The following is a 25,242-nucleotide window of genomic DNA, read 5'->3' as shown; positions in this document are numbered from 1 at the left end:
TTTATAGATCTAAATGGTTACAAAAATCATGTTTAATACTGGATTTTTAGCATGAAAAAAATAAAAAAATTTTTTTTTTGGTCTTTTTGGCTTTTTGTTGTTGTTGTTGTTGTTGTTGTTGCTATTTCTTGGGCCGCTCCCGAGGCATATGGAGGTTCCCAGGCTAGGGGTCGAATCGGAGCTGTAGCCACCGGCCTACGCCAGAGCCACAGCAACGCGGGATCCGAGCCGCGTCTGCAACCTACACCACAGTTCACGGCAACGCCGGATCGTTAACCCACTGAGCAAGGGCAAGGACCGAACCCGCAACCTCATGGTTCCTAGTTGGATTCGTTAACCACTGTGCCATGACGGGAACGCCTAAAAAAATAAAATAAAAATTTTTATGTCTCAAAACAAGAAAATGTTGATTTCTCTAAATTTCTGTGGCACAGATTGCCATATAAAAAAACCTTTTAATATCTGGTCTTAATTTCATATACATCTGTATGTCACCTTTCAAAAATTAAAATTATGTTCCCGTTTTTTCCTGCATCTCTGATTGAAGACAAGGAATAGGATGGTGAGTATACTCTGAATGTTGGTGGATGGGGACTGTTGTAGTTTTTTGTGTAGCTTTTCTTATTTATGAGAAGGGAAAGCTTGTGATTCCATTATAAAGACAAAATTTTAAATAAAGTTTTAATTAATGTCTTTAGTTCTTATTATTACAACTATTTATAGAGGATACTTAGGTCATTTCTCCTGGCGAGTAGGTAACTATGTTGATTTATACATTTTGAGTTGTATTTCTGTTGTATATGGGACAAGGTGTATACTGGTGGCCTTAAAAAGTTAATGAATCTTGTAAAATTGATTTTTTTTAAGAAAGTTTTATTTAGTAGATAACAATGCATTTTTATTCCATTTCCAGCTGTGTTTCACATCTTGGAACCCCATAATTCTATTCTGTTTAAAGAATAACTATTTATGGGAATAAATTGTATGTATTCCCAAAAGCCTTTGGAACCTTTGGGTATTAGGTTTTTTTAATAGGAAGTACTCAAGTTAGTTTTTACACAATTGATGTAGGCAAAAACCTTTTGCTTTATGTGTTGTATGAATAATGTATTTTTGCCTGAATTACATAAATAATTTTAGCAGTGAAAGTATCAATAAGCTCATGTTTAATCATGAAAGACAGATATCATAGCTCTTATAAACTTAATATTACTCTGTAACCTAAAATGTTGAGAAAGGAGTGGTTATTTTAATTTATAGTGAACTTCTTTTCTAAGAAGTTCTGGGAGTTCCCATCGTGGCGCAGTGGAAACAAATCCGACTAGGAACCATGAGGTTGTGGGTTTGATCCCTGGCCTTGCTCAGTGGGTTAAGGATCTGGCATTGCCGTGAGCTGTGGTGTAGGTTGCAGATGTGGCTCAGATCCCACATTGCTGTGACTCTGGCGTAGGCTTCACAGCTATGGCTCTGATTAGACCCCTAGCCTGGGAACCTCCACATGCTGTGGGTGCGGCCCTAGAAAAGGCAAAAAAAAAAAAAGAAGAAGTTCTGTTATTTTTTCACTATAAGAGCAGTGTTGATTCATTTTCAGAATGTCCCAATTGTAATAAAATTTCAGGTTATTGATACTGTAGTACATTTATTTATTGTTAACCATAAGGTTAATCTATTTCCATATATATGTTCTGCATATTTATGTTTCATCTTGCCTTTTAAAATATTTCTTTTTCCTGTTGAAAAGATGTATTTTACTTATAAATTGTGCTGATAGCTAAAGGTTTTTTAAAAGAATCCTGTCGAATAATAAGAAGTGGGGAGTTCCTGTTGTGGCTCAGAGCTAATGAACCTGACTAGTATCCATGAGGATGTGGATTCGACCCCCTAGGCTGGAAACTTTCATATGCCACAGGTGTGGCCCTAAAAAATAAATAAATAAATAAAATGAAGTGGTACTATTTCTTGATTTCATGAGAAATGGAAGAAAGTTACAGTTTTTTTTTTTTTTTTTGGTCTTTTTGCCATTTCTTGGGCCGCTCCCGCGGCATATGGGATGTTCCCAGGCTAGGGGTCCAATCGGAGCTGTAGCCGCCGGCCTACGCCAGAGCCACAGCAACGCGGGATCCCTGACCCACTGAGCAAGGGCAGGGATTGAACCCACAACCTCATGGTTCCTAGTCGGATTCGTTAACCACTGCGCCACAATGGGAACTCCCAGTTATAGTTTTTATTATATGTATAGTAAAATCCATTCTGCTACATTATTATTTAGCACTCTCTAAAAGATACCTATTATATGTTTAATAGGTAAAATTATCTTTAAGTTTTTATAAGTTTCAAAAATGAATTTTTTTAGAAATAAAGTCTATATAGTGTAGGAAGCATTAATATCTTTCCTTATAAAATAGTTTTTAATTATAAAAGCAATACTTGTAATTTATAAAATGTTAAGATAAGAATTTACATACGGGAGTTCCCATCGTGGCTCAGTGGTTAACAAATCTGACCAGCATCCATGAGGGCACAGGTTTGATTCCTGGCCTTGCTCAGTGGATTAAGGATCTGGCAAGCTGTGGTGTAGGTCACAGACGTTGACTCATATCCTGTATTGCTGTGGCTGTGGTGTAGGTCGGCAGCTGTGGCTCCAGTTTAACCCCTAGCCTGGGAAGGCCCTAAAAAAAGCAAAAAAAAAAAAAAGAAAGAATTTATTTATTTATTTATTTGTCTTTTTGCTATTTCTTTGGGCCGCTCCCCGGGCATATGGAGGTTCCCAGGCTAGGGGTCAAACCGGAGCTGTAGCCACCGGCCTACGCCAGAGCCACAGCAACGTGGGATCCGAGCCGCATCTGCAACCTACACCACAGCTCACAGCAACGCTGGATCGTTAACCTACTGAGCAGGGGCAGGGACTGAACCCGCAACCTCATGGTTCCTAGTCGGATTCGTTAACCACTGCGCCACGACGGGAACTCCAAAAAAAAGAATTTAAATAAGAACTATAATCCTGCCCTCACCTTTGGATCCCTCACAAGTAATGTTAACAAATGAGAGTTTATCCATCCAGATTTTTTGTATTGTTTTATACATTAAAAAAAAAAGTAGACAAGCCCATTGCTCTCATTATTTTTAAGTTCTGTGGGTATAACTGCATCACTCTTGTTATCTTGATGAACAGTTAGTGTCTAAGTATTTGGAAGAGTTAATTTCAAAAATATATTGCGTGTATAGTAGTAATTTGTAGTAGGTGATGATAATTAACATTACTTAATGTTCTAATACAGAGAAAGATACTCAGATCTTAGAGATAATCTGACAACATTCCAAAAATACCTTATTGAGAGTAATAAAGAAATGATGCCTTTGAAAGTCTGGGAACTACAAGGTACAGTACTTCAGTCTGCTTTAACACAGCATATTGGTAACTGATCCCTGTTTTATATAATATAAATTATTTCATAGGTGGTAATAATATGTGACTAATGTATGTTACTTTTTGTGGAGATACAAATTTAATTATAAGATTATTCATCAAGCAAATTATATTTTTATGTTTCTAAGATTTAAAGTTATATGACATGCAGTTACTTGATATTATTCAATCATTTTTAAAGTATGCATGAGTTACCTATAGGTTCTCAAGTATTTTGGAGGGGGACGGTTTATTTATTTATTTATTTTATTTTCTGTTCAGTTGATTTATTATTATTTTTTTAATTGTTATTTCCCCAATACAGTTTTTTTTTCCTACTGTACAGCATGGTGATCCAGTTACACATACATGTATTTTCTCACATTTTAAATCACATTTCAGTGAATCTGTAGTATTGATTAAAAATCCTGACCAGTGAGTCAGGAGAAATCAGAACAAAATCTTAGTTTTCTTATCTTTAAAATTTTGGTCTTAATAGACCATTACCTGTTTCACTCTGAGCTTAGAATAAAGTCCGTACTGACATACTATAAGCAGATATTTTGAGACCAAAATTTAGCTTGGATTGAACTAAAATTTTCTGTTTAGTTTGTAGTTTTCTTTTTTATTATTTGTAGTTTTTAGTGGGTCATGGGAATATGTCATTTTTTCTCTGCAATCTATAATTCTGTCAGTCATCAACTTTTTTTAATAGCTTATCGAAATACGCTTGACATACTCTACAGTTCACCCATTTAAAAAGTGTCATTCAGTCTGTTTTAGTATATTTTTACAGTTCTTTAACTGTCACCACAGTCAATTTAAAGTACTTTCATCACCCTAAAAAGAAATTAACATACCCATAAATACTCCATTTCTCCCCAGTTCCTCCAACTGTAGACAAGCAACAGTCCACTTTTTTTCTACAAAATGTTCTTCAAGGGAGCAATATTTTAGAAAATTGTAAGTGACAGGATTCTTGCGAAGGCTGGTAAACAGAGAACATGCATAGTTATCTTAGTTTTAATTAACCTCCCTAATGTCTGTGTAAGATCTGTTTGAGTGGACTAGAAACAGGACATCTAGTCAAAATATCATTGAATTAATGAGAGGTTGAACTATAACTGTGGTAGAAGTCATAGAGAGGAAGCCTGGATTTAGCAAATACTTAGGAGATAAAGAGAATCAAAGGTGATTTTAACATTTCCAGCTTGGGGCCTGAGTAGGTAAGTAGGTTTGGGGGTTAAATAGGGGCCCAGAAATAATGAGATGCATTAAAAAGCTGTAGCTCCAGTTCAGCCCCACAGCTTGGGAACTTCCATATACTGCAGGTGCGGCCCAAAAAAGGGAGAAAAAAAAAACCCTCTGAATAATGGTCTATACATATGTTTATTATTGTGTCTATATATGAATATATGGCAAGAAGGGTTATTTAAATTACATGGAAATGTCTGTTAAGGTCTAATATTATGCTACGTTCTTTACTGATACTTTTTTCCTTCCAGATCTTAGTTTTCAAGCAGCTTCTCAGATAAAGTCCACTCCAGTTTATGATGCCATAAAATTAATGAAAGACATTTCTCAGAACTTCCCTGTAAAAGCCAGGTATGTTAAAGTTTATTGATTTGATTATAGCCAGAACTCTTTCCATTAAATACATTTTATGAAAATAGCTGAATTCAAGTAACATAATGATGTCAGTTAATTCTAGTATATATAGTGTTCATGAAATCAGGCTCTCTTCTTTGTGTATACTGGGCTTCCCCCCCCCACTGGAGCAGAGTATTGGCTTGTGCATGCCTTGTATACACACTGCAGAATAGAACTCTTAGATTAGAAGCAAATGTAAAGGAAGAGATGATTTATTTTAAAAATTATTTAGGAGTTCCTTGCGAGTCAGTGGTAACGAACCTAACCAGAGTCCCTGGGAATGCGGGTTCAATCCCTGGCGTCGCTCAGTGGGTTGGGGATTCAGTTGCCGTGAGCTGGGGTGTGGGTTATAGATGCAGCTTGGATCTCTCACTGTTGTGGCTGTGGCATAGGCAGGCAACTGCAGCTCCAATTGGACCCCTAGCCTGGGAACTTCCATATGCTGTAAGTGTGGCCCTAAAAAGCAAATAAATAAATAAATAAATACTAAAAATTTAAAAATTATTTAAACATAAACAGTGAGACATGGTAATCCAAGACAAAACTGGTTTAATCAATATGTAATAAGGGGCATTTTTCTCTTTCCCTTATGGAGGATGATGAAAAGTATTATTCTGAGTAGATCTGTGCCCAGTGTCTGGCCAAATTGTGTTCTTTCCCTTTCAGATTCCATACAGGTAGTAATGTCTTAATTGTATGGAATATTTTGTGGAATACTTTTTTTTGCCAGTAAGATATCTAATTGAACTCTTTTAGAAATGTTAATATTACATTAAACACATCTTCCAGTTCAATAGATAATACATTTGCATATCTAGAAGCAACCAATAGATACAATTCAGGTTACTGTGTGTTATAGGGATTTACAAAATAACATGACTTTGAAGCATTTGTATTCCGGTTAGGCATAACAATATAAAATTATAAGCAACCAGTAAAATGCAAACTGCATTAGCTTATATTAAAGACATATAACATGGGGCAAGTGCAGCAGTAGTGTTTTACTGAGCGAAATTGGAGAGCATCCTTGTGCTCTCAGCACCTCTTCTTAAGCAGTGAATAGTCATTGGCCCTCTCTTTGCCTCACACACTTTTCTGTACATTTATCCACAGAACAAATTACTGATTCTTAACTCTAGATAGTCTTTACCCCTGTAAGATAAAAAAAAAACAGTAGACTCTTGGCCACAGGATACCAAGAACCTTTCCATGATACCTTGAAAATAGGTTTGTCCCCTTATTTACAGATTAAAAATGAATGCATTGATGTGACTTTTTCAGTCAATTTTAAACAATCAGTTTGAGAAGTAGGTATTTATATATTAAAATATGAAATACTTAAGTGTGTATAGATAAATTCAGCCACACTGTCGTCAACTAACAGCAGCTTTTGAAATTACTAGATCAAATACAAATAAAGTGAAATACTTCTAGTTTGGGGAAAACAGTCGATTAGCTCTTTTGGCAGCCAGTCAGTGTGACTATTCATGGCTTTTGTTGCTAAACTCTGCTCTTAATTTATGGTTGACCTTTAAAACTTTTTTTTTCTTTTTGGCAACTTTGCTAATACTGCCTGATGGCCACATTGTAGGCTTGAACGTTTGTCTGAAGTCACTCTGATATTTCATTACTCCATGAACTCAGGGATGCTTTCTCTCTCTGGGAATGAAGCAGGTTGAATTGGTTTCCAGGATTCCTCTCTTTAGCCTGAGAGAGACTGAGTCAAATACCAAGTGAAAGCCAAGAACCACCTGTCAAATAGACTGGAAGTGTGCACTTCTCAGTCATGAAACTTTTAGAGATTTTAGTTGCTCATACAAAGTGTTATTGTTATTTTTCATCTTTTTAGAGCCGCACCTGTGGCATATGGAGGTTCCCAGGCTAGGGGCCAAATCGGAGCTTTAGCTGCCAATCTGTGGCATAGCCACAGGAATGCAGGATCTGAGCTGCATCTGCAACTTGCACCGCAGCTCACGGCAATGCCAGATCCTTAACCCACTGAGCAAGGCCAGGGATCGAACCCGCATCCTCATGGATACTAATCAGGTTCATTAATCACTGAGCCACAACAGGAACTCCCAATGTATTATATTAAATTGAGTTATAGATTAGTCCTAAACATTTAAGGAAGAATGAATTATATCTGTATTTATTTTCCCAGATCTCTGACCAGAATTGCTGTAAATCAACCCATGAGGGAAGAGATACAGGAAAATCAAAAGGTGTGTTTGAATTTCTTTTTTAAAAAAAAAAAAATTACTGCAGTAATAACACTATATTTTAGACTTTGGATCTTCAGTTTTCTTACAAAAAAAATGTTAAATTAAACTTTTTGATTATTAAAACAATTCAAGTTTTTCCATTTTTATACTGTCTGCTTTATGTAGCATACAGTTTGTGATTCTAGTCAATCTTTCCTGACATAGAGCCTACTTACTTACTCATTAACTTTATATACTATAAATTTTCTGCCCATGTTGTTTTTCTTTATAAGATAGAGAATAAAGGCTGTGAGATAATTCTTCTGCTTCTTGTTATTAGTTTGCTTAAAAGTTTGTAAAGACCGAGTCAAGTTTAAACCACTGGAATATTACTAGAATCTTATAGCATATAGTACACAGTTGATAACTAGTTTGGTAAGTTTCTGCTAAATGGTCTCTTAAATAACCCCAAGACCCTAAATGATCCTAACTGTGTTAATACTTAAGAAGTGTTTGAGAACGCTGCCTGGCTTTATCACATAGGACTGGTTTGGCTTTAAATGATATAATACTGGGTACACAGGGCCCTAAACAGTAGGAATTCATTTTTCTCACATAAAAAGAAGTCTCAGAGTAGGTTGCCATTAATATGGTGTTTTCTTTATGATTGCAAAATGGCTGCCACAGCTCCAGACTACTTATCTGTATTCAAAGCAGAAAGCTGGTATCAACCACATTCATCCTAATTAGAGCCTTCCTGCAATACTTCAGCCAACTTTGACTTCATCTCATTGGCTAAAGTTTTTTAATGTGCCTATCCCCAGATACCAGGGAGGCTAGAAATGTTAGCATTTACTTTTCTAGTAATTGAGACAAGCAGAGGAGAAATGGCTTAGGGATGGAGCTAGGATAGCCAGTCAACAGTGCCTGTCACACTGAGACAGAGTAAGCTCTTGATTAATGTCAACTGTTTTGATGATGACATAATTCCACTGACAGTGGAACCTGAGTGATAGAAACAGCAACATGTCATCCTACCTGGATGTTGTTTGCCTCATTGACCTCTTGCTCATCCTTTTTTTTTTTTTTTTTTTTTTGCTATTTCTTTGGGCCACTTCTGCCACTTCTGCGGCATATGGAGATTCCCAGGCTAGGGGTCTAATCGGAGCTGTAGCCGCTGGCCTACGCCAGAGCCACAGCAACGCGGGATCCAAGCCGCGTCTGCAACCTACACCACAGCTCACGGCAACGCCAGATCGTTAACCTACTGAGCAGGGGCAGGGATCGAACCCGCAACCTCATGGTTCCTAGTCGGATTCGTTAACCACTGCGCCACGACGGGAACTCCTTGCTCATCCTTTAAAACGGAGTTGTGGTATTACTTCTTTCTGTAATTTTCCTATTTGTTCTTAACAGTATTCAAGCAGAATGTATTTTTTTTTTCTTAAAAGAGTTTTTGTATTTGTTTGTTTGAATAATGTCACTTACAATAAGAAAGGGAGAGAGATTGGGAAGGAAAAAGTAGAGAAAAGAAAGGAATGCCAGGGTATCCATGGCATCACATAATCTCTTCTTGCTCAGTTAACAGTTTAAAGTGGGTGTTCCTGGTCAGCAAAGGTTTGCTGTATGTGGTATTTTGATTCCAGAGGCTGAAGAATTTCATGAGGTTAAAGAGGAGCTACTATAGAATTTCATGAGGGTAAAGAGGAGCTACTAAAAGAGGCAGTTGAAGGAACCAAATAGGGTAATTCCACACGTAGACCACCGTGAAGACATAGTAACAGGATGACAGTCAAGGCTAGCTGCTACAGTGGAGTGGAAAGGAATAAATCAGGGAACTCTGCACCAAGGGGTTTGAATGAGCAACAGTACTTGGCACAGAGCATTCCATTGGAAGTATTTGTTGAATTAAAAACATCTGAATATTGAAATGTTACCTATAATGCATTCTGTATTTAGAAATGTTTAGTTTTTAAGATGTTCTATGTATTGTAACACTTATTAATGTCCCAGTTTATAAACTGAGATCAAGTGTTTTCTTTTGGGTACAAGATGGAACCAGAATTGTGTCCTCCTTTACAGCTCATTTCAGAAGAATTTAATAAGAATTTTGAATTTTTCAGTTGCCAATCACCTGGGTGACTGGAAAGATACTTGAGAAAATTGAGAAATTTGATCTAGTCACTTTTCTTCTAAAAAAGTCTTCAGTGACTCTTGTTTCCAGAAGAAAAACATGCAAAGTGCTTAAGAGATGTATTTAAATAAAACCAGGTGGGTAGGAGAAGTCTGGTGTGGACTGCAAGCTCCCTAACAAAAACCCACGGAGAACTGGTTGGTGTAGCAAAGCCGAGTTAAATAAACTTGCCACAATGAAGGAGAACAGCACCTTGAGACACTCTTGTTTGTGTCTCGGAAAGAGGACCTTGGGGTGGAGTACTTATAGGATTTGGGGAGTCCTCTGTTGAAGTCGTTGAAGTTGGGTCTTTCGAGGTGGGGGATTATTTGGGATTGGGTAGAGCTTGTAACACAGTAGGTTAGGGCTGGTGAGCATTAAAGTGATGGGTTTGGTGAGCAGACTGTTGCTCATAAGCAAGCTCTTTGCACAGGTGAGATAACTCTTCAGATTTGCAAACCAGACTGTTACAGATTTTCCTGGGGGAAAAGAAATGGTTTACAATGATTTTTTGAAGCAAATGGTTATTTATTCATTTATAGCTTTATCTTCTTGGACAAGAATTTCCCATAATTCTTAAGTGATGGTGGCCCAGGTCATCTCAGTTCTCAGTCCTAGTGTTGGCAGTATGTTGAGAGAGGTGGTCTCATTTCTCACTGGGAAGGTAGGAGATGACTTAAGAAGTAGACAGTAGTAGCTGGGTAGAAAGAGGGGAGAAGCAGTGTTACTCTCCCTGTAGTTCTTGATGATCAAGGTGTGGTGTTACTACTGTAAAAAATCATAGAGAAGGATTATTTTAAAAATCTAAGTTCTTTGGTTGATGTATCTGCAGATGGAAAACACGAATTACTGAGATGGATTATGCTCTCTTCCCTGTGTCAGAGGAGTCTGCATTTTTGCCCCTTTGATGTTGGCCAATGCTGTGTGCCTTGCTTTAGCTAATAATATAAAATGAGCAGATACACGTGTCACATCCAAGCAGCAGCTTTGAGTGCAGTGAGAATAAAAGAGCATTTCCAGCAAAACTAGCATCAAGCAAAGCCTCACATACTCGTACATTTTACATTGTGGTGAAGAATGCCCAACACTAGTAGAACTGAAGCCTAAAGCTGCAGTTGTGTGGCGGGGAAGACGGGGAAGTTGCAGGGGTGCCAGCATTGAGGGTCCCAGAAATCGCCAGCAGACACTCATCATCAGAGGAGAGGGCTCCATACTGAGTAGGGACGCTGTGGACAGTGCTAAAAACAGGGCAGACCACGTGTTCTGGGGAGGTTGAGTGAGTGCATGAAAGTGGCAGACTTAAGAAAACCTGGTAGCAGAAGGGACAGTGGCTCACCCAAAATACAGGGCAATCCCGTGGTCCCCAAGTGAAGAGAAAAAGTGACTGATGGTAAGAGCTTCTGAGCAGCTTAATGTTTGTGTATTTGAGGAAGACTGACTCCATTAGGTGACCTAACATAAACTGTTGATTACTGTATGGAAACCTGAAGCCAAGAAACCCTAGAAAGCTGATTTTGCCCCTTACACTCCAAAGCAATAATACTCTGGTCTAAGAACATCTGATTCAGATGTGAATAATCAAAACAGTAAAACTACTGCATCTATATAAAGACCTCACTGTATGAAGGGGAGAAAAATCAGCAAAACCATACTGTAGATGAAGAAAACTCACTAAGCAGAGGAAAATTGCAAAATAACATTTGGATGTGCGCTTAAAATGTTAAGCTGAGTGATTTCCCATTGCGGCTCAGTGGTAACAAACCTAACTAGGATCCATGAGGACGCAGGTTCGATCCCTGGCCTTCTCAGTGGGTTAAAGGATCCAGCGTTGGGTAAGCTGTGGTGTAGTTGCAGACGCGGCTTGGATCCTGCATTGCTGTATAGGAAGGAGGTGATGCCTAGACAATGAAAGAGAATGTGAAACTAGAACTTGAAGGACATAGCAAAGGTGTGGGAAGTAAAGATAAAACCCTGTCTGATATAATAAAATTGTACGGGCACAAAGGAGAACTGACCTTACAGAAAGCATAGTAGAAGACAGAGTGGATGGGAATAATAAAGGTGCAGTAGTAAAAAAGAAATAGATAGGATTCAAGAGAAAATGATAAAGGCAGGTAGAGGAAACCCAAAGGACCTGGACTGGAGTCCCTGAAATAGACATTTAAAAAAAACCCAAACAAACAAGGACAGAACAAATGTTTAAAACTACAATTAAGAAATTTGGTTTAATTTAGGAGGCAGTTGGCTTTAGCTCCACAATACAGCATATTTCCCTTTGAAGTTCATAGTTGTTGTTTTGCTCAGAGACTGGGTAGAATCTACTTCTGATGATTTAAAATTCACTGTTAGTTAATCCAATATGTATCCCTAACTGTTTACATAAGAGCTGTTAAATTAATTTCATGACACTTTTTATTTGTTTTGATTAAGGGGAAATAGGAGAGAGGGTCAGATAGCTAACTTTTTTTAATTTCAGTAGTGTGAAACAAATTGTTTCAGTTATGTAATTACATAATAAACCAAATGCAGATATTTCAATAAAAAATCCAAATAAAAGATTACACCTAATTCAAATAAAACCTCACACTTTGCTAATTATGTCCACTAATTACTGAGAATGTGTGAAAAATTTTTAGCTTTCTAGAGAAAATTCCCAGATTAGAATATCCTCTCCAAAAATTCCTCTGTAAAATACATTTTTTTTGAATCTTATTTTCTCTCACCACTCATCCTGAAAAAAATTTAAAAAAAACCTTCCTATATTAAGATTTACATCTGGTTGGACTTCAGATTTTAAGTTAAGAATACATGTAGTTCCAGCAGAGGGACCTCCAGACAAGTTTATAAAGACTGCTTAACCCACTCTTCTGAGGTCCAGTCAGTCAGAATTTTTTTGGCTTCAGCTAATGGCCCAGCCTCATTGGTTGTTAAAGAGATGGGTAAATTTCAACACATATGTTCCCTCTTTTTTGGAATAAGTTTTATTATCTCTCCATGAGGGGGGTGGTTGTATTTGTTTCTGCTCAGAGCCTGTGAGCACTCCCAACTTAATTCCTCTTTAAATTAAAAATCTGTTTATATTTTTGGATCTTCAAAGTAGTATGAAATTGGGTCTCAGCCTCTTGTGAAGATAAGCCAGAGTCCATGAATTCTTACAGAAGTAATGTTCTTCCTCCACCAAGAACCATGGTGAACTTAGCAACATTTTTGCTGTTTCTGAAGGGCAATTTATTTTTGAAGTCACCTTTTCACTTCACTGTGAGTGTCACACTTCTTTGTCTGCACAAGGATATTTCTAACTCAGCTGCCTGCCCTTGGTGGGTCCAAGGCTCAGCCTCCTGTCCTTCTGAGACCAGTCTTTAAAATGCCAAGCTTTAAGTCACCTAGGATGCTGGGGATTTCCTCAGGGCAGGACCTTCGGTGTTTGTTACATCCTTGGACTCTTATCCCCACTTTTTCTCTACTCCTAGATGATATCTTTACTTTAAAAAACTAAAGTAATCCTTCCTTTAAAGGGCAATGTTAATTTTTTAATTTAGCATTTTTTGATATTTTCCTTTAAGAGATTTCAGGATCTCTGGTTCATCATATTGCCAGAAACCACCCCTTGGTTTGAGAAAGACTGCTTTAAATCACACACTTGGGGTAGCTTGCCAGGATTTCAGGCTACCCCTGTCTGAGGGGAAAGGGATTTGTCGGCACTGGTTCCCATACATATACCTCTCTTTTCTGACAGTGCTTCAACATCAAGTTCACTGAGTTCAGCTTATTACTCTTGTTTTGAGCATCTCATTTGCCCAAGATGTGGTGCTTGGCATAAACATCCTTGAGGAAATTAGCATTTTAGTGTGGATCTGTTTGATATACTTTTTATTTAGAGTAGAGATGCCTAAAATGAGGTGCTAGAGAGAGCTTGAGATTGTATTTGATGGTTCAGTGTAAGTTCTAGGGAAACAGGCAGTGAATTCACTAGGCATCTGTAGAAGTTTGAAATTGGAATACAAGTGTCATAAAAAGTGATGGAAAGGCACAGAAGTAGCTAAAGACAAATCACAATTTCACCTTTGAATCTCTCTTGTTAGTGCTTAATCCCTTGTCAGTATTTTATATAAAACAAATGGAGATATTTTCTATCCTGTTATAAATTTAGTTCCTTCTCTCCTCTCTGTGTGTAGCTTACCTGTCATGGTAAGTGATAACCATAGAAAAAAATTCACCTCTCTAAAGCTGCCTCTGAACCAAATCTTCAAGTTAATTGCTTCATCTGCCTTTCCAGAATAATTGTTACAAATTTCTGTTAGGTCACTCATTGTGTGATACTGAAATGCACTGTTTGAAACTGTTTTTCCTCCTAAACCAATTTGCCTACCATGATAATAGTCGTAATAAAAGCTTCCTTTGTGAGTACTTTATATGTGACTAGACACAGATATATATTACCCTTGAACTTTATAACAAACTCGTGAGTATTCCATTTTACAGGAGAGGAAACTGAGGCATGTTAAGTTAATAAGTAGATTTGTCCAAATCTTAACATTAGTAAGTAGCAAGATGAGGATTTAAACCAGATCTGACTCCCGCATTGTGATCTTACTAACTATGCTGTATGGCGAGGACATGGCCTTTTTTTTCTAGTTCCTGGAGTTGTTTCTAGCTCCGAGTAGGCACTTGGGAAATATTACTTAATGAAAAGGTAGTGACTGGAGCATTGCTTTAAAAGGATTTTTGAATTTAGAGTGATTGTCAAATATTTATACATACACCAAAGTTTTGAGTTCTGGGATATCAAAGAATAGAAATGTGCCACCTATCAAATTCTAAGTGTGTGCAGGCACACACACACAATAGAAAGTGTAATAGGTTGATAACTGCTATAGCATTAGAAATGTAATATCACATATTGCGAAATCAAAATACTCAAGTATCGTAAGATTCCCATCACTTAGATCAGGCAGGGGCAGTACTGCCCATGTATAGGCCACATTTGGCCCACCACCTGTCTTTATTAATAAAAGTTTCAGTGGTGCTCGCTTTGGCAGCACATATACTAAAGTTGGAACAATACAGAGAAGATTACCACGGCCCCTGCACAAAACTGACACAAATTCGTGAAGTGTTCCGTATTTTTGAATAAAGACAGACTGCGGCCGAGGCAGTATTTGAAGTGAAAATAGTCAAGAATTGTCTAAAACCAATAAAAGATACCTACTGCAGATTAAAAAAAAAAAAAAAAGACATCTACACATGCGAAACAGGGTAAATACAAAGAGCACTGCACCTAGGTACATCAGAGTAAAACTGCTATAAACCAGAGACAGAAAATCTTGGAAGCAATCAGGAAAGAAAGCCGCATTATCTTCAGAGGAATAACAGAAAGACAGACTCTCCACAAATCTGGAAGTCCAAAGACAGTGGAATGTTATCTTTATGATCCCGCTAAGGTAGAATTCTTACCTAGGGAAATAGCCTTCAAAGCTGAAGGTTAAATAAACAATTGTTGAGACAAATGAAACTCAGTGGGTTAATGTATTGCCAGCAGACTTATCACTAAACTAAATACTAAGGGAATGATGGTCAGCAGTCTCTAAAGTGGCCCCAGTGAATGGGGAGCCGGGAAGTGATTCTTCCCAGTCAGGCCTTGCAGGGGTGGGGTGTGCTTTCTATCCCATGCCCTGTTGCACCCTTTGAATTTTCCATAATGAACACATGTTATCTTCTCTAAAATAAATAAATAGTATTATAAGCCTTTATTTTAAAAAAGCTATTTTGGGAGTTCCCGTTGTGGCGCAGTGGTTAACAAATCCGACTAGGAACCATGAGGTTGTGGGTTCTATCCCTGGCCTTGCTCAGTGGGTTAAGGATCCGCCGTTGCCGTGAGCTATGGTGTAGGCCAGTGGCTACAGCTCTGATTAAACCCCTAGACTGGGAACCTCCAAGTGCCGTGGGAAGCGGGCCTAGAAATGGAAAAAAGGCAAAAAAAAAAAAAGGCTATTTTGGAACATAATCATGCCCATGTGTTTGTTGTCTATGGCTGCTTTTGTGCTACAAGGGTAGAGTTGAGTGGTTCAACAGAGATGACAGAGCTGGCCAAGCCTGAAATATTTATTGTCTGACTCAATAGAAATAGTTGCCAACTCCTGACAGCTCAACTGTTGTTGTATCACCTGGTTAACTATTCTTCTCTGTTTCCAGTATCTTCTAGATGAATTTGAAATTCAGCCAGGTGATGCTTATCTATATATAAATGGACTTCATATTGATATTGATTCTTATGATCCTTTTAGGTAAGTATTGAATTATTGATACAAGCTGTAATTTATATATGAAGGTAAACATTTGTGTTAAATTTAGTATTTGTTAAAATACAAATAATCACTTTAAAGGTGAAGCAAACATTTTTTGATCGTGTGAAACAGCTTTTGTTTTGGTAGGATATTAAGTGTCTTTGAATGTCAAAACTGGAGGAGACCTTGGGACATTTGTTCAGATGAGAAAATTGAAGTTTCTGAATCCTAGACCTCTACTAGTCCCATAATTCAAAACTATCTTTAATTGACAAGTAGGTCCATCATTTAGCAGGGAATTGTCTTGGGACAGGATTGAGTAGCCAGGGAGCTGTACTCTCCAGAAAAGAACTTAAATCTGAGATGTTTTCTCAAAACCCAAAGAATTTAAAGTGCCTTTATCTATTAGAAAAGAAATTTGAAACTATAGGTTGCTAGATACTATCTCCTTAGCTCAAAAAAATTCCTCAAAAATGCCATAGCACAATATTTGAAACTCTGGTATTTATCATGGCCAGTGACCTATAAATTAAAGTCATGGGCTGAATAGAAGAGAAATCAAATTGAATTTATTTCTCCTTTAAAGAGTCATAAAACGACTTTAAAAAATCATATTTAGAATATAAGATGAATTTTGTAAACCCAATAGTTCAAATATTCAGTTTCAGTTGAATTGAATTTGCTTTTATTGAAGTTAAATTGTTTCATTTTTATAGCAGTTTGGAAATGTATGAGAAAATACAGGAAAGGCTGAGAAGTAGAGTAATTCAAGTTGGGCTTTTATCTCTCGCTCTCTCTCTCTTTTTTTTTTTTTTTTGGCCTTTTTAGGGCCACACCTGCAGCATATGGAGGTTCCCAGGCTAGGGGTCCAACAGGAGCTGTAGCTGCTGGCCTACACCAGCCACAGCAATGAGGGGTCTGAGCCGCATCTGCAATCTACACCACAGCTCATGGCAATTCTGGATCCTTAACCCACTGAGCGAGGCCAGGGATTGAACCTGTGTCCTCATGGATGCTAGTTGGTTCATTAGCCGCTGAGCCACAATAGGAACTCCTGGGTGTTTATCTTTAGTTGAATCTTTGGACCTAATACTGGGGAAATGCTAATCTGAAGTACATAGGGTAAGCACTACATATAGAGAAGAGCAGTTATTAGCTCTCGGCTGTACACTTCAGAGGATAGAAATTATACCTGTGCTCAGGAACAGTGAAAATAGTTTTAAAAGAGGGCAGAAGTGGTAGGTAGATTTTGGAGAGTTTTTCGAGGTGATGTATGGGGAAATTTTCTTAGCAGGAACAATTGACATGTAATTTAGAAAGGCTATAGGTCATTTAAGAAATAGAACCTCCTTGGCTCTTCCACCTGGTAATTAGTGATCTGCTGGATGGTGATACATCATTTCTCCTCCTTGATGGGATCACCGGTTGTAGCAACTAGAACTCCCTTGAAGGAAAAGAAAGAAAATACGGGAAGATATTTATATCTTCTGACATTCTTCAGCACAAAATAAACAAAGAGGTGCTCAGGAAAGATCATAACATGTAGAATAAAAACAGTGTGAAGAGGCTGATGAATGGAAGAAAATGATGCAGGAAATAGAAGAGGAAGGAAAATGTCCTTGGACTGAAGTTGTGTCCTCAGTCTAGAGAGAGGTCCTAGTTTAGAATTGCCCACTTGGGAAAAGAAAGCGACGGGAAATTACTTTTCTCTTTCTTTCCACCTCCTGTCCCTTGCTGCAGTTTTGGGTTCCGGAGGACTGATACCATGCCCACAACCTAACCATTCTTCCCCTGATCCCTGAGGACGTCAGCATTGGTGCAGGCCAGGCTGTGCGCAAGCCCAGCTCTCACCCATAGGGAGACGAGGGCAGTGGGAGGCAGTAGCAGTGACCAGAGAGGAAAGCAGGTAGGACCGAGTCAGTTTGAGGAGTTCTGTACATGTGTCTTATGTACATCTCCTACCTAATCAGAGCTACTTAGTAGGCATCCCAGCCGCAGAATGGACCAGGCTCTGGTTGAGGACAACTGCTCAAATGACTCTGGTACAAACTGGATGTTACTTATTTTGGTAGCCAGTCCACTCCTGCTTGAGTAATGTCACTACAGTGTCATTGCCAGAAAGAAAGAAGTAACAAAGGTGTCTTGATATTCCCACTTCTGTAGTTTTCCTGTTATCTTGATGAAGTTGTCTGGCTCACAGTTCTTTTGACCTCTGGATAAATATGTATTTGTAATGCAAGCAGTGTTAAAATTCAATATTATAAAATCAATTTAGTATTAAAACTTGATTCAGTAAATATCTGAATACTATGCTATAGAGACTGCTAGATACCGGGTGTATAGTGGTGAACAAGACAGAAATATCTTAACAAAATTTACAGTCTGGTGGGATAGCCGATATTAGATAATTGTATTATGATAAAGGTTTATAAAAAATGAAGTACAGTCATTTGGAAGTTTTTAACTACAGGGATTTAAACCAGTTCTTAATGAAACATGGGGACGGTGAATATCAGATTTCTTCAAGTAAGTGGTATTTAAGGATGAATCAGACAAAGTGGGGAGTTAAGGTTATGCAAGCATGACACATTTGAGAAAATGAAGGTCTAGTGTGGCCACACTGCAGTGAGGAGGAGCTGGAAGAAGTTTAGTTCTCACAGGTGGGCAAAGATCAGATTGTGGAACCAAATTTTACATTTTTGCCTTTTATCTCATGGGCAGGAGAAACCAGTAAAGGATTCTGAGCAAGTTTAAAAATAGCAACTATTTAAAATAAAAGAAGCACAAGGAATTATTTTAATTATTTAACAGTCCAGAGGAGTTTTCCTGATTAAAAACACCTAGCATATTTTAAGAACTGGTTGGTTTATTTTCAGATGGTATCCAAAATTCAAGATTTGGGAATAGCAAGAAGAAACTAGTGCTTTTTGAGGGAAACTGTGTGCTCAGTAGTAAATTCATTTAATCGTTAATACTCTATGGAGTAGTTAATACTATTCTCTTTTTAGAGCTGGGGAAACAAAGACGCAGATCTCACATAAAGATAGGGACACAGCTAGCAAATAGTAGTAGGATTTGAAATCCATGTCCTTTCCAAGGTACCACACCTTGTGACTCTATCTAGATTTTCTGTTGGTGGTTTTCCTCAGAAACTAGATCAAGATAACAAAGATAATCGTTATACAAGCTATGAAGAATATTACAATTCTGTCACACAAGTTATCTGATCAATAAGAATCATAAAAAATGTAAAACAGAACTTTGGCAGGGCCATCCAAAATTTTTATTTTACAAATGAGAAAATTTAGACTAAAGGGATTAAGAACTTCAAGAAGGAGTTCCCGTCGTGGTGCAGTGGTTAACGAATCCCACCAGGAACCGTTAGGTTGCGGGTTCAGTCCCTGCCCTCGCTCAGTGGATTAACGATCCGGCATTGCCCTGAGCTGTGGTGTAGGTTGCAGACGCGGCTCGGATCCTGCGTTGCTGTGGCTCTGGTGTAGGCTGGTGGCTACAGCTCTGATTGGACCCCTAGCCTGGGAATCTCCATATGCCGCGGGAGCAGCCCAAGAAATAGCAAAAAGACCAAAAAAAAAAAAAAAAAGAACTTCAAGAAGCCACAGTGAAGTAGTGTTATAGCCCTGACTAAATCCTATTATTGGATTGGTAAATTATGATTAAAAAAAAAAAAAGCTTTTTTTTTTTTTTTTGTCACACTCGTCTTCTAATAGGTTTGGAGGTGGAAAGGGTAAGAAGTCTGCTTGGTAGTGTGCTGTGCTGTGCGGTAGGACCTCATTGCTTATCCATTCTAAATAACATGCCCTTAAAATATTTAATAATTTTTGTCACTGAAAGGATCAAACATGTTTAAGAAATGTGTGTATATATGTATATAATATACATTTTAGAGCTAAAGAATATTTTTGTTTTTTAAAATTTATTAGTGTATAGTTGATTTACAGTGTTGTGGCAATTTCTGCTATAAGGCATAGTGACCCAGTCATACACATATATACATTCTTTTTCTCATACTGTCTTCCATCATATTCAAGAAACTATGTCCATTCTCTTGGGGTAGAATGTGATGGAAGAGAGTATGACAGAAGGAGTGTATCTATGTGTGTGTGTGTATGTGAGTGTATAAGTGGGTCACTATGCTCTACAGCAGAAATTGACACAACACTGTAAATCAACTGTACTCTAATAAAATAAAATGAAAGTCTGCTTTGTAAAGTAGGGGTCAGGACTTACTAGGAGCTGAGCTGATGTTGAGCTGATGTCAGAAAGCCAGCTTGATTGAAATAGTTGTAAAACAGCCTTCTTAAGAGATTAGATATTAGATCTTTACTTTTTTTTTTCTTTTTGGTCTTTTTACGGCCACACCCGTGGCATATGGAGGTTCTCAGGCTAGGGTTTGAATCAGAGCTGTAGCCATTGGCCTACCGCACAGCCACAGCCATACCAGATCTGAGCTACATCTGTGACCTACACCATAGCTCAGGGCAACTAATGCCAGATCTTTAACCCCCTGAGCCGGTCAGGCATCGAACCTGTGTCCTCAAGGATGCTAGTCAGGTTTGTTAACCACAGAGCCATGACGGGAACTCCTAGATCTTTACTTTTTAAGTATAGGTATATGTAGTCCTCCCTGAGAACTGTATTCCAAAACCCATATATTGCTTTATTCTGATTCTATTCATTTCTGAAAGGCAAAGTGATTTCCATGAATGGATTTTTGAATGATACACTTAGGTTAAATATAACAAATATGAATTTTAACACTTGGTATCAAAAAGTAATCATCACAATTCCTCCTTGCCTAGTAGATTTTTACCTTCTCAGACATTAACACACTTGGTAGTCTATACCGCCTTATCTTTTTAAAAATTTTTTATTACTCAATGAATTTTATTACATTTATAGTTGTACAACAACCATCACAACCAAATTACAGTATTTCCATCCCAAACCCCCAGTGCATCCCCCCACACCCCAACCTGTCTCATTTGGAAACCATAAGTTTTTCAGAGTCTGTGAGTCAGTATCTGTTCTGCAAAGAAGTTCATTGTGTCCTTTTTTTAGATTCCACATGTCACTGATAGCATTTGATAATGTTGTCTCGCTGTCTGACTTCACTTAGCATGATAATTTCTAGGTCCATCCATGTTGCTAAAAATGCCATTATCTCTTTCCTTTTAACGGCTGAGTAATATTCCATTATGTATATGTACCACATCTTCTTTATCCACTCCTTTGTCGATGGACATTTAGGTTGTTTCCATGTCTTGGCTATTGTATATAGTGCTGCAGTGAACATCAGAGTACATGATCTTTTCGAGTCACGGTTTTCTCTGCATAGATGCCCAGGAGTAGGATTGCTGGATCAAATGGTAACTCTCTTTTTAGTTTTCTGAGGAATCTCCATGCTGTTTTTCACAATGGTTGCACCAATTCCCATCAACAGTATAACAGGGTTCCCTTTTATCCACACCCTCCTCAGCACTTAATTGTTTGTACACTTTTTGATGGTGGCCATTCTGGCCGGTGTAAGGTGGTACCTCATAGTGGTTTTGATTTGCATTTCTCTAATAATGAGTGACGTTGAACATCTTTTCATGTGTTGTTTTTTTTTTTGTTTTGTTTTTTTTGTTTTTTTTTGGCCATCTGTATGTTTTCTTTGGAGAATTGTCTGTTTAGATCTTCTGCCCATTTTTTGATGGGGTTATTTGTTTTTTTGGTATGGAGCTGCAGAAGGTGTTTATAAATGTTGGAGATTAATCCCTTGTCAGTTGATTCACTTGCAAAGATTTTCTCCCATTCTGTGGGTTGTCTTTTCATTTTGTTTAGGGTTTCCTTTGCTGTGCAGAAACTTTTAAGTTTAATTAAGTCCCATTTGTTTATTTTTGTTTTTATTATTATTACTCTAGGAGGTGGATCTGAGAAGATGTTGCTGTTGTTTATGTCAGAGAGTGTTTGGCCTATGTTTTCCTCTAAGAGTTTTATGGTGTCTGGACTTATATCTAGGTCTTTAATCCATTTTGAGTTTATTTTTGTGTATGGTGTTAGGGAGTGTTCTAATTTCATTCTTTTCCATGTGGCTGTCCAGTTTTCCCAGCACCGCTTATTATACAGGCTGTCTTTTCTCCATTATATATTCTTACCTCCTTTGTCGTAGATTAGTTGACTGTAGGTTGCATGGGTTTAATTTCGGGCCTTCTATCCTGTTCCACTGATCTGTTCAGGGCAGCGTTGTGTTCCTTGGCTTTCATGTCTCAACTGTGCTGCTCCACTGGCTGAGTGACTGGGTAGGAGGCTTCACCTCTCTGAGTTGCAGTTGCATTGCTTGAGACTTGCTGAGGTTGTGAGGAGACTCGGAGGAGCTCTGTTTGAAAAGTACTTGGCACATAAACTTTTTGTCAATAGGTTATTTATCAGCAGTGATACTTTCTGTCATATCAAAGCTATCAAATTATTATATATGTAATTAGGAATGTAACTAATATGTATTCTAAACAGATGTGAACTTTCATGCTTTACTGGGGTTTCCCTTGCATTAAAATTTTATGTTTTAGATCATGTTTGATCTCATGTTTCTGTATTAGCTTAATCCAAAGAGTGACCTACTGTATTTTATTTTTTCCCTTCCTTTTTGGCCTGCTCAGGGATGAGCATATTTTCATTTCTTTTGTGAAGAACGAAATAAATATACTTTGTTGTCTTATCCTTAATAAAATTTAGTTACCACTTAAAAAAAAAATCAGCATAAATTTTCCCTGGATAAGTAATTAGAACTCCTTGTCTTTTTTGTTAATGAGTTTAATAATATATTTTCCTGCTATTAAAAAAAAATAAGTGAAACTTGTTAATACCTTGAGAAACTATAAACTTTAACGGATTTAATAAAAATTTTTGGTAAATCAAAATAAAATTATTTCTTTTCTCTAAACCTAAAGTCTTTTGGATATGCTGAAACTAGAAGGAAAACTGATGAATGGCCTCCACAGTCTTGGGATCAACGGAGAAGATATGAGCACATTTTTAAAATTAAGTTCACGTGGTTGGGAAGATACCTATGCATTAGATATTAGGCATTCTTCTATAATGGTAAGTGTCCGTGTAACCCCTTATTTTAAAACCATTAGTAGACTTAAAAACTTACCATAAAACCAAGTGTTGGCAGGCTTTAAAATAAATTTAAGCATTTTTGAGAGAGGTTGTAGGAGAACTCAGAAGAAAAAGTAGAGCTACAGACTCTTCCCCTTTCACCCTTACATCTTCTTTCCCCTTCCACGTGTTCTGTATATTTCTTCCCAAGAATAGCTACTCTGTCCTATTCAGCATCATTTCCAGCCTTAAAGATAAAGGCAAAGTAAATGAGCAGCAGAATCACATGAACAAAGCAATAACAAAACACCAGATGGTTAAAATCTGAGGAGTTTAAGAATGCTATCTTAATACAGTGAAAATCTTGCTTAACAGTTTGCAGCAGCCTTCTAACATTCTGTGAAATGGACCTTTGCAGAGGGCCAAATATTACAGCCTAAGTGAATATTTTTTTGAAATCTGAGCAGATCACTTTTCCCTGCTGAAAGCACAGAAATAGCCTTGGTATGAGCTACTAGGTGTAAATAGCCTACTCCAGTCATTTCTGAAACAGTGACATTTTCTTTCTTACCACTACCTCTTATCCCATTCTTACAAAGCAATTTTTTCTCTCTGTCCAGTTACCCCCTACTCTTTTTTCAGACTTCGAATCCAAACAATACTTCCTGAGGGAAGCTTTCCTTTACTATCCGGATTAGATGATTATTTCATAGACACTTTGTGTCCAGAATCCCCAAGATCACTCTTAGGTTTGGAGATGTGCTAAAAGGACTGACAAGGCCTGAAAGTTGTTATACTCATGTTTATGATTTATTAGATACCAATCAGTATCAGAATTAGAAAGTGCATGGGGTGAAGTCCAGAGGAAACCAAGAACAAGCTTCCAGGAGTCATAGTGGAGCTTCACGGGACGTATTTAATGTGATGCGTGACCACGCTCAGTGCTACCTACTAGGGAAGCGGATTTGAGCCTGGGCTTACAGGGTGTTTAAAAGGGTCTGGAATTTAAGCATGTAATGGCCAAGTGGCTGATGTTAGTCACTAAAGCTCCAGACTCTGAGAAGAAAAGCAGGTGTTCATCATAAATCATGTTTATAGAAAATTCTGTACACTGACTGCTAGAGCGTTCAGCAAGGCCCTCAGCATGTGCAATGCTGTCAGTCAGAACATTCCAAGAGCTCAGTTCCCAGGAGCCAACCTAGAGAACCTTTTTCAGGAAAAAACAGGCTCTTCTTGGGAATGGGCAAGGTGTGGGCAACCCAGGCTTGCTGAGTTTAACCCTTTCTCTCTCTCTCTCTCTCTCTTTCTCTCAAGTAAAACGTAATTTTTAGCAATGAAACTCTAAAAACATTCCAGTTACAATGTAATCAATATAAGTATGTTGATATCACTTATAATTTAACATTATTATAGAGAGTAACTATTAGAAATGAGAAAATAAAGGTGTTGCATGATATAAAAAATTATGTAACTAAAACTCCTTAAGGGAAACTATTATAATTACTAAGAACATTTAGTAATATGGGCTTGAAGTAACAGTAAACAGATTAAAAGCTTTTTTCCAAAAACCATTTGAAAGACATAATGATTTATTCATAATATAAAAATTTAAATACCCTGATAATATCTTTTTTTTTTTCCTTTGTCTTTTTATGGCTGTACCACAGCATATGGAAGTTCTCAGGCTAGGGCTCGAATTGGAGCTGCAGCTGCCAGCCTACACCACCGCCACAGCAATGTGGGGTCCAAGCCATGTTTGTGCCCTACACCACAGCTCACAGCAACACCAGATCCTTAACCCACTGAGCAAGGCCAGGGATCAAACCTGCACCCTCATGGATACTAGCCGAGCCAAAGCAGGAATTCTACCGTGGTAATATCTTAATAACTACTATGTAATAAAATAATCTTAATAACTAATAACTACACCTTGACTGGGGAGCTATAAAAGAAGGATAAAGGGACACATAATATTAAGTGGCATAGCCTCTATAAAAATTATGGTTAGGGTGCCCTTAAAATATTTATGTATGCTTGAGATAGTAATTTCATTGGAAACTATTATAAAGAAATATGAAATGGAGAAAATCCTTATACCCAAAGATATGATCATCACTGCATATTCATTAAATAAACAATAAAACTAATTAGGTATATAACAGAAATGTTGTAAATTGTATGACCACACAATTGGGTATTTTTCACACATCAAAATTAGTGTATAGATATGTTTTAATAACTAAGGACAGTGGCTGTGTTCTCATGTTATGCAAAAAAAAGTAGACATATATTATCATGTGAAAAGACACACAGAGAATCAGAAGTAAGTATATCAGAGTGTTAAATTATTAATGGGTGATGTGGTTTGGGTTTTTTTTTCATGATTTTCTATAAATTTCAAATTTTAATGGGTATTATTACTTATAT

The 25,242-nt window shown here is 37.5% G+C and overlaps 1 protein-coding gene and 1 non-coding gene across 2 annotated transcripts in view; both read left to right on the top strand.

The window, feature by feature from the left end:
* Window positions 1-25,242, top strand: part of UGGT2 (UDP-glucose glycoprotein glucosyltransferase 2) — a 168,632-nt gene that overhangs the window by 37,674 nt on the left and 105,716 nt on the right. Inside the window, exons 8-12 of the mRNA XM_047756237.1 lie at window positions 3,279-3,379; window positions 4,912-5,011; window positions 7,218-7,278; window positions 15,623-15,714; window positions 22,665-22,815. Of these exons, the coding sequence (XP_047612193.1) occupies window positions 3,279-3,379; window positions 4,912-5,011; window positions 7,218-7,278; window positions 15,623-15,714; window positions 22,665-22,815 (505 nt within the window). The remainder of the gene's footprint in view (window positions 1-3,278; window positions 3,380-4,911; window positions 5,012-7,217; window positions 7,279-15,622; window positions 15,715-22,664; window positions 22,816-25,242) is intronic.
* LOC125113680 (U6 spliceosomal RNA) lies at window positions 14,454-14,558 on the top strand. Its single transcript, XR_007131545.1, has one exon. It is a non-coding gene; the product is annotated as a U6 spliceosomal RNA (small nuclear RNA).

The sequence above is a fragment of the Phacochoerus africanus genome, chromosome 13 (genome assembly GCF_016906955.1).
Source record: "Phacochoerus africanus isolate WHEZ1 chromosome 13, ROS_Pafr_v1, whole genome shotgun sequence".
Lineage (NCBI taxonomy): Eukaryota > Metazoa > Chordata > Mammalia > Artiodactyla > Suidae > Phacochoerus > Phacochoerus africanus.
Note: the sequence above shows the minus strand (reverse complement) of the source record. Positions and strands in the feature narration are given on the sequence as shown.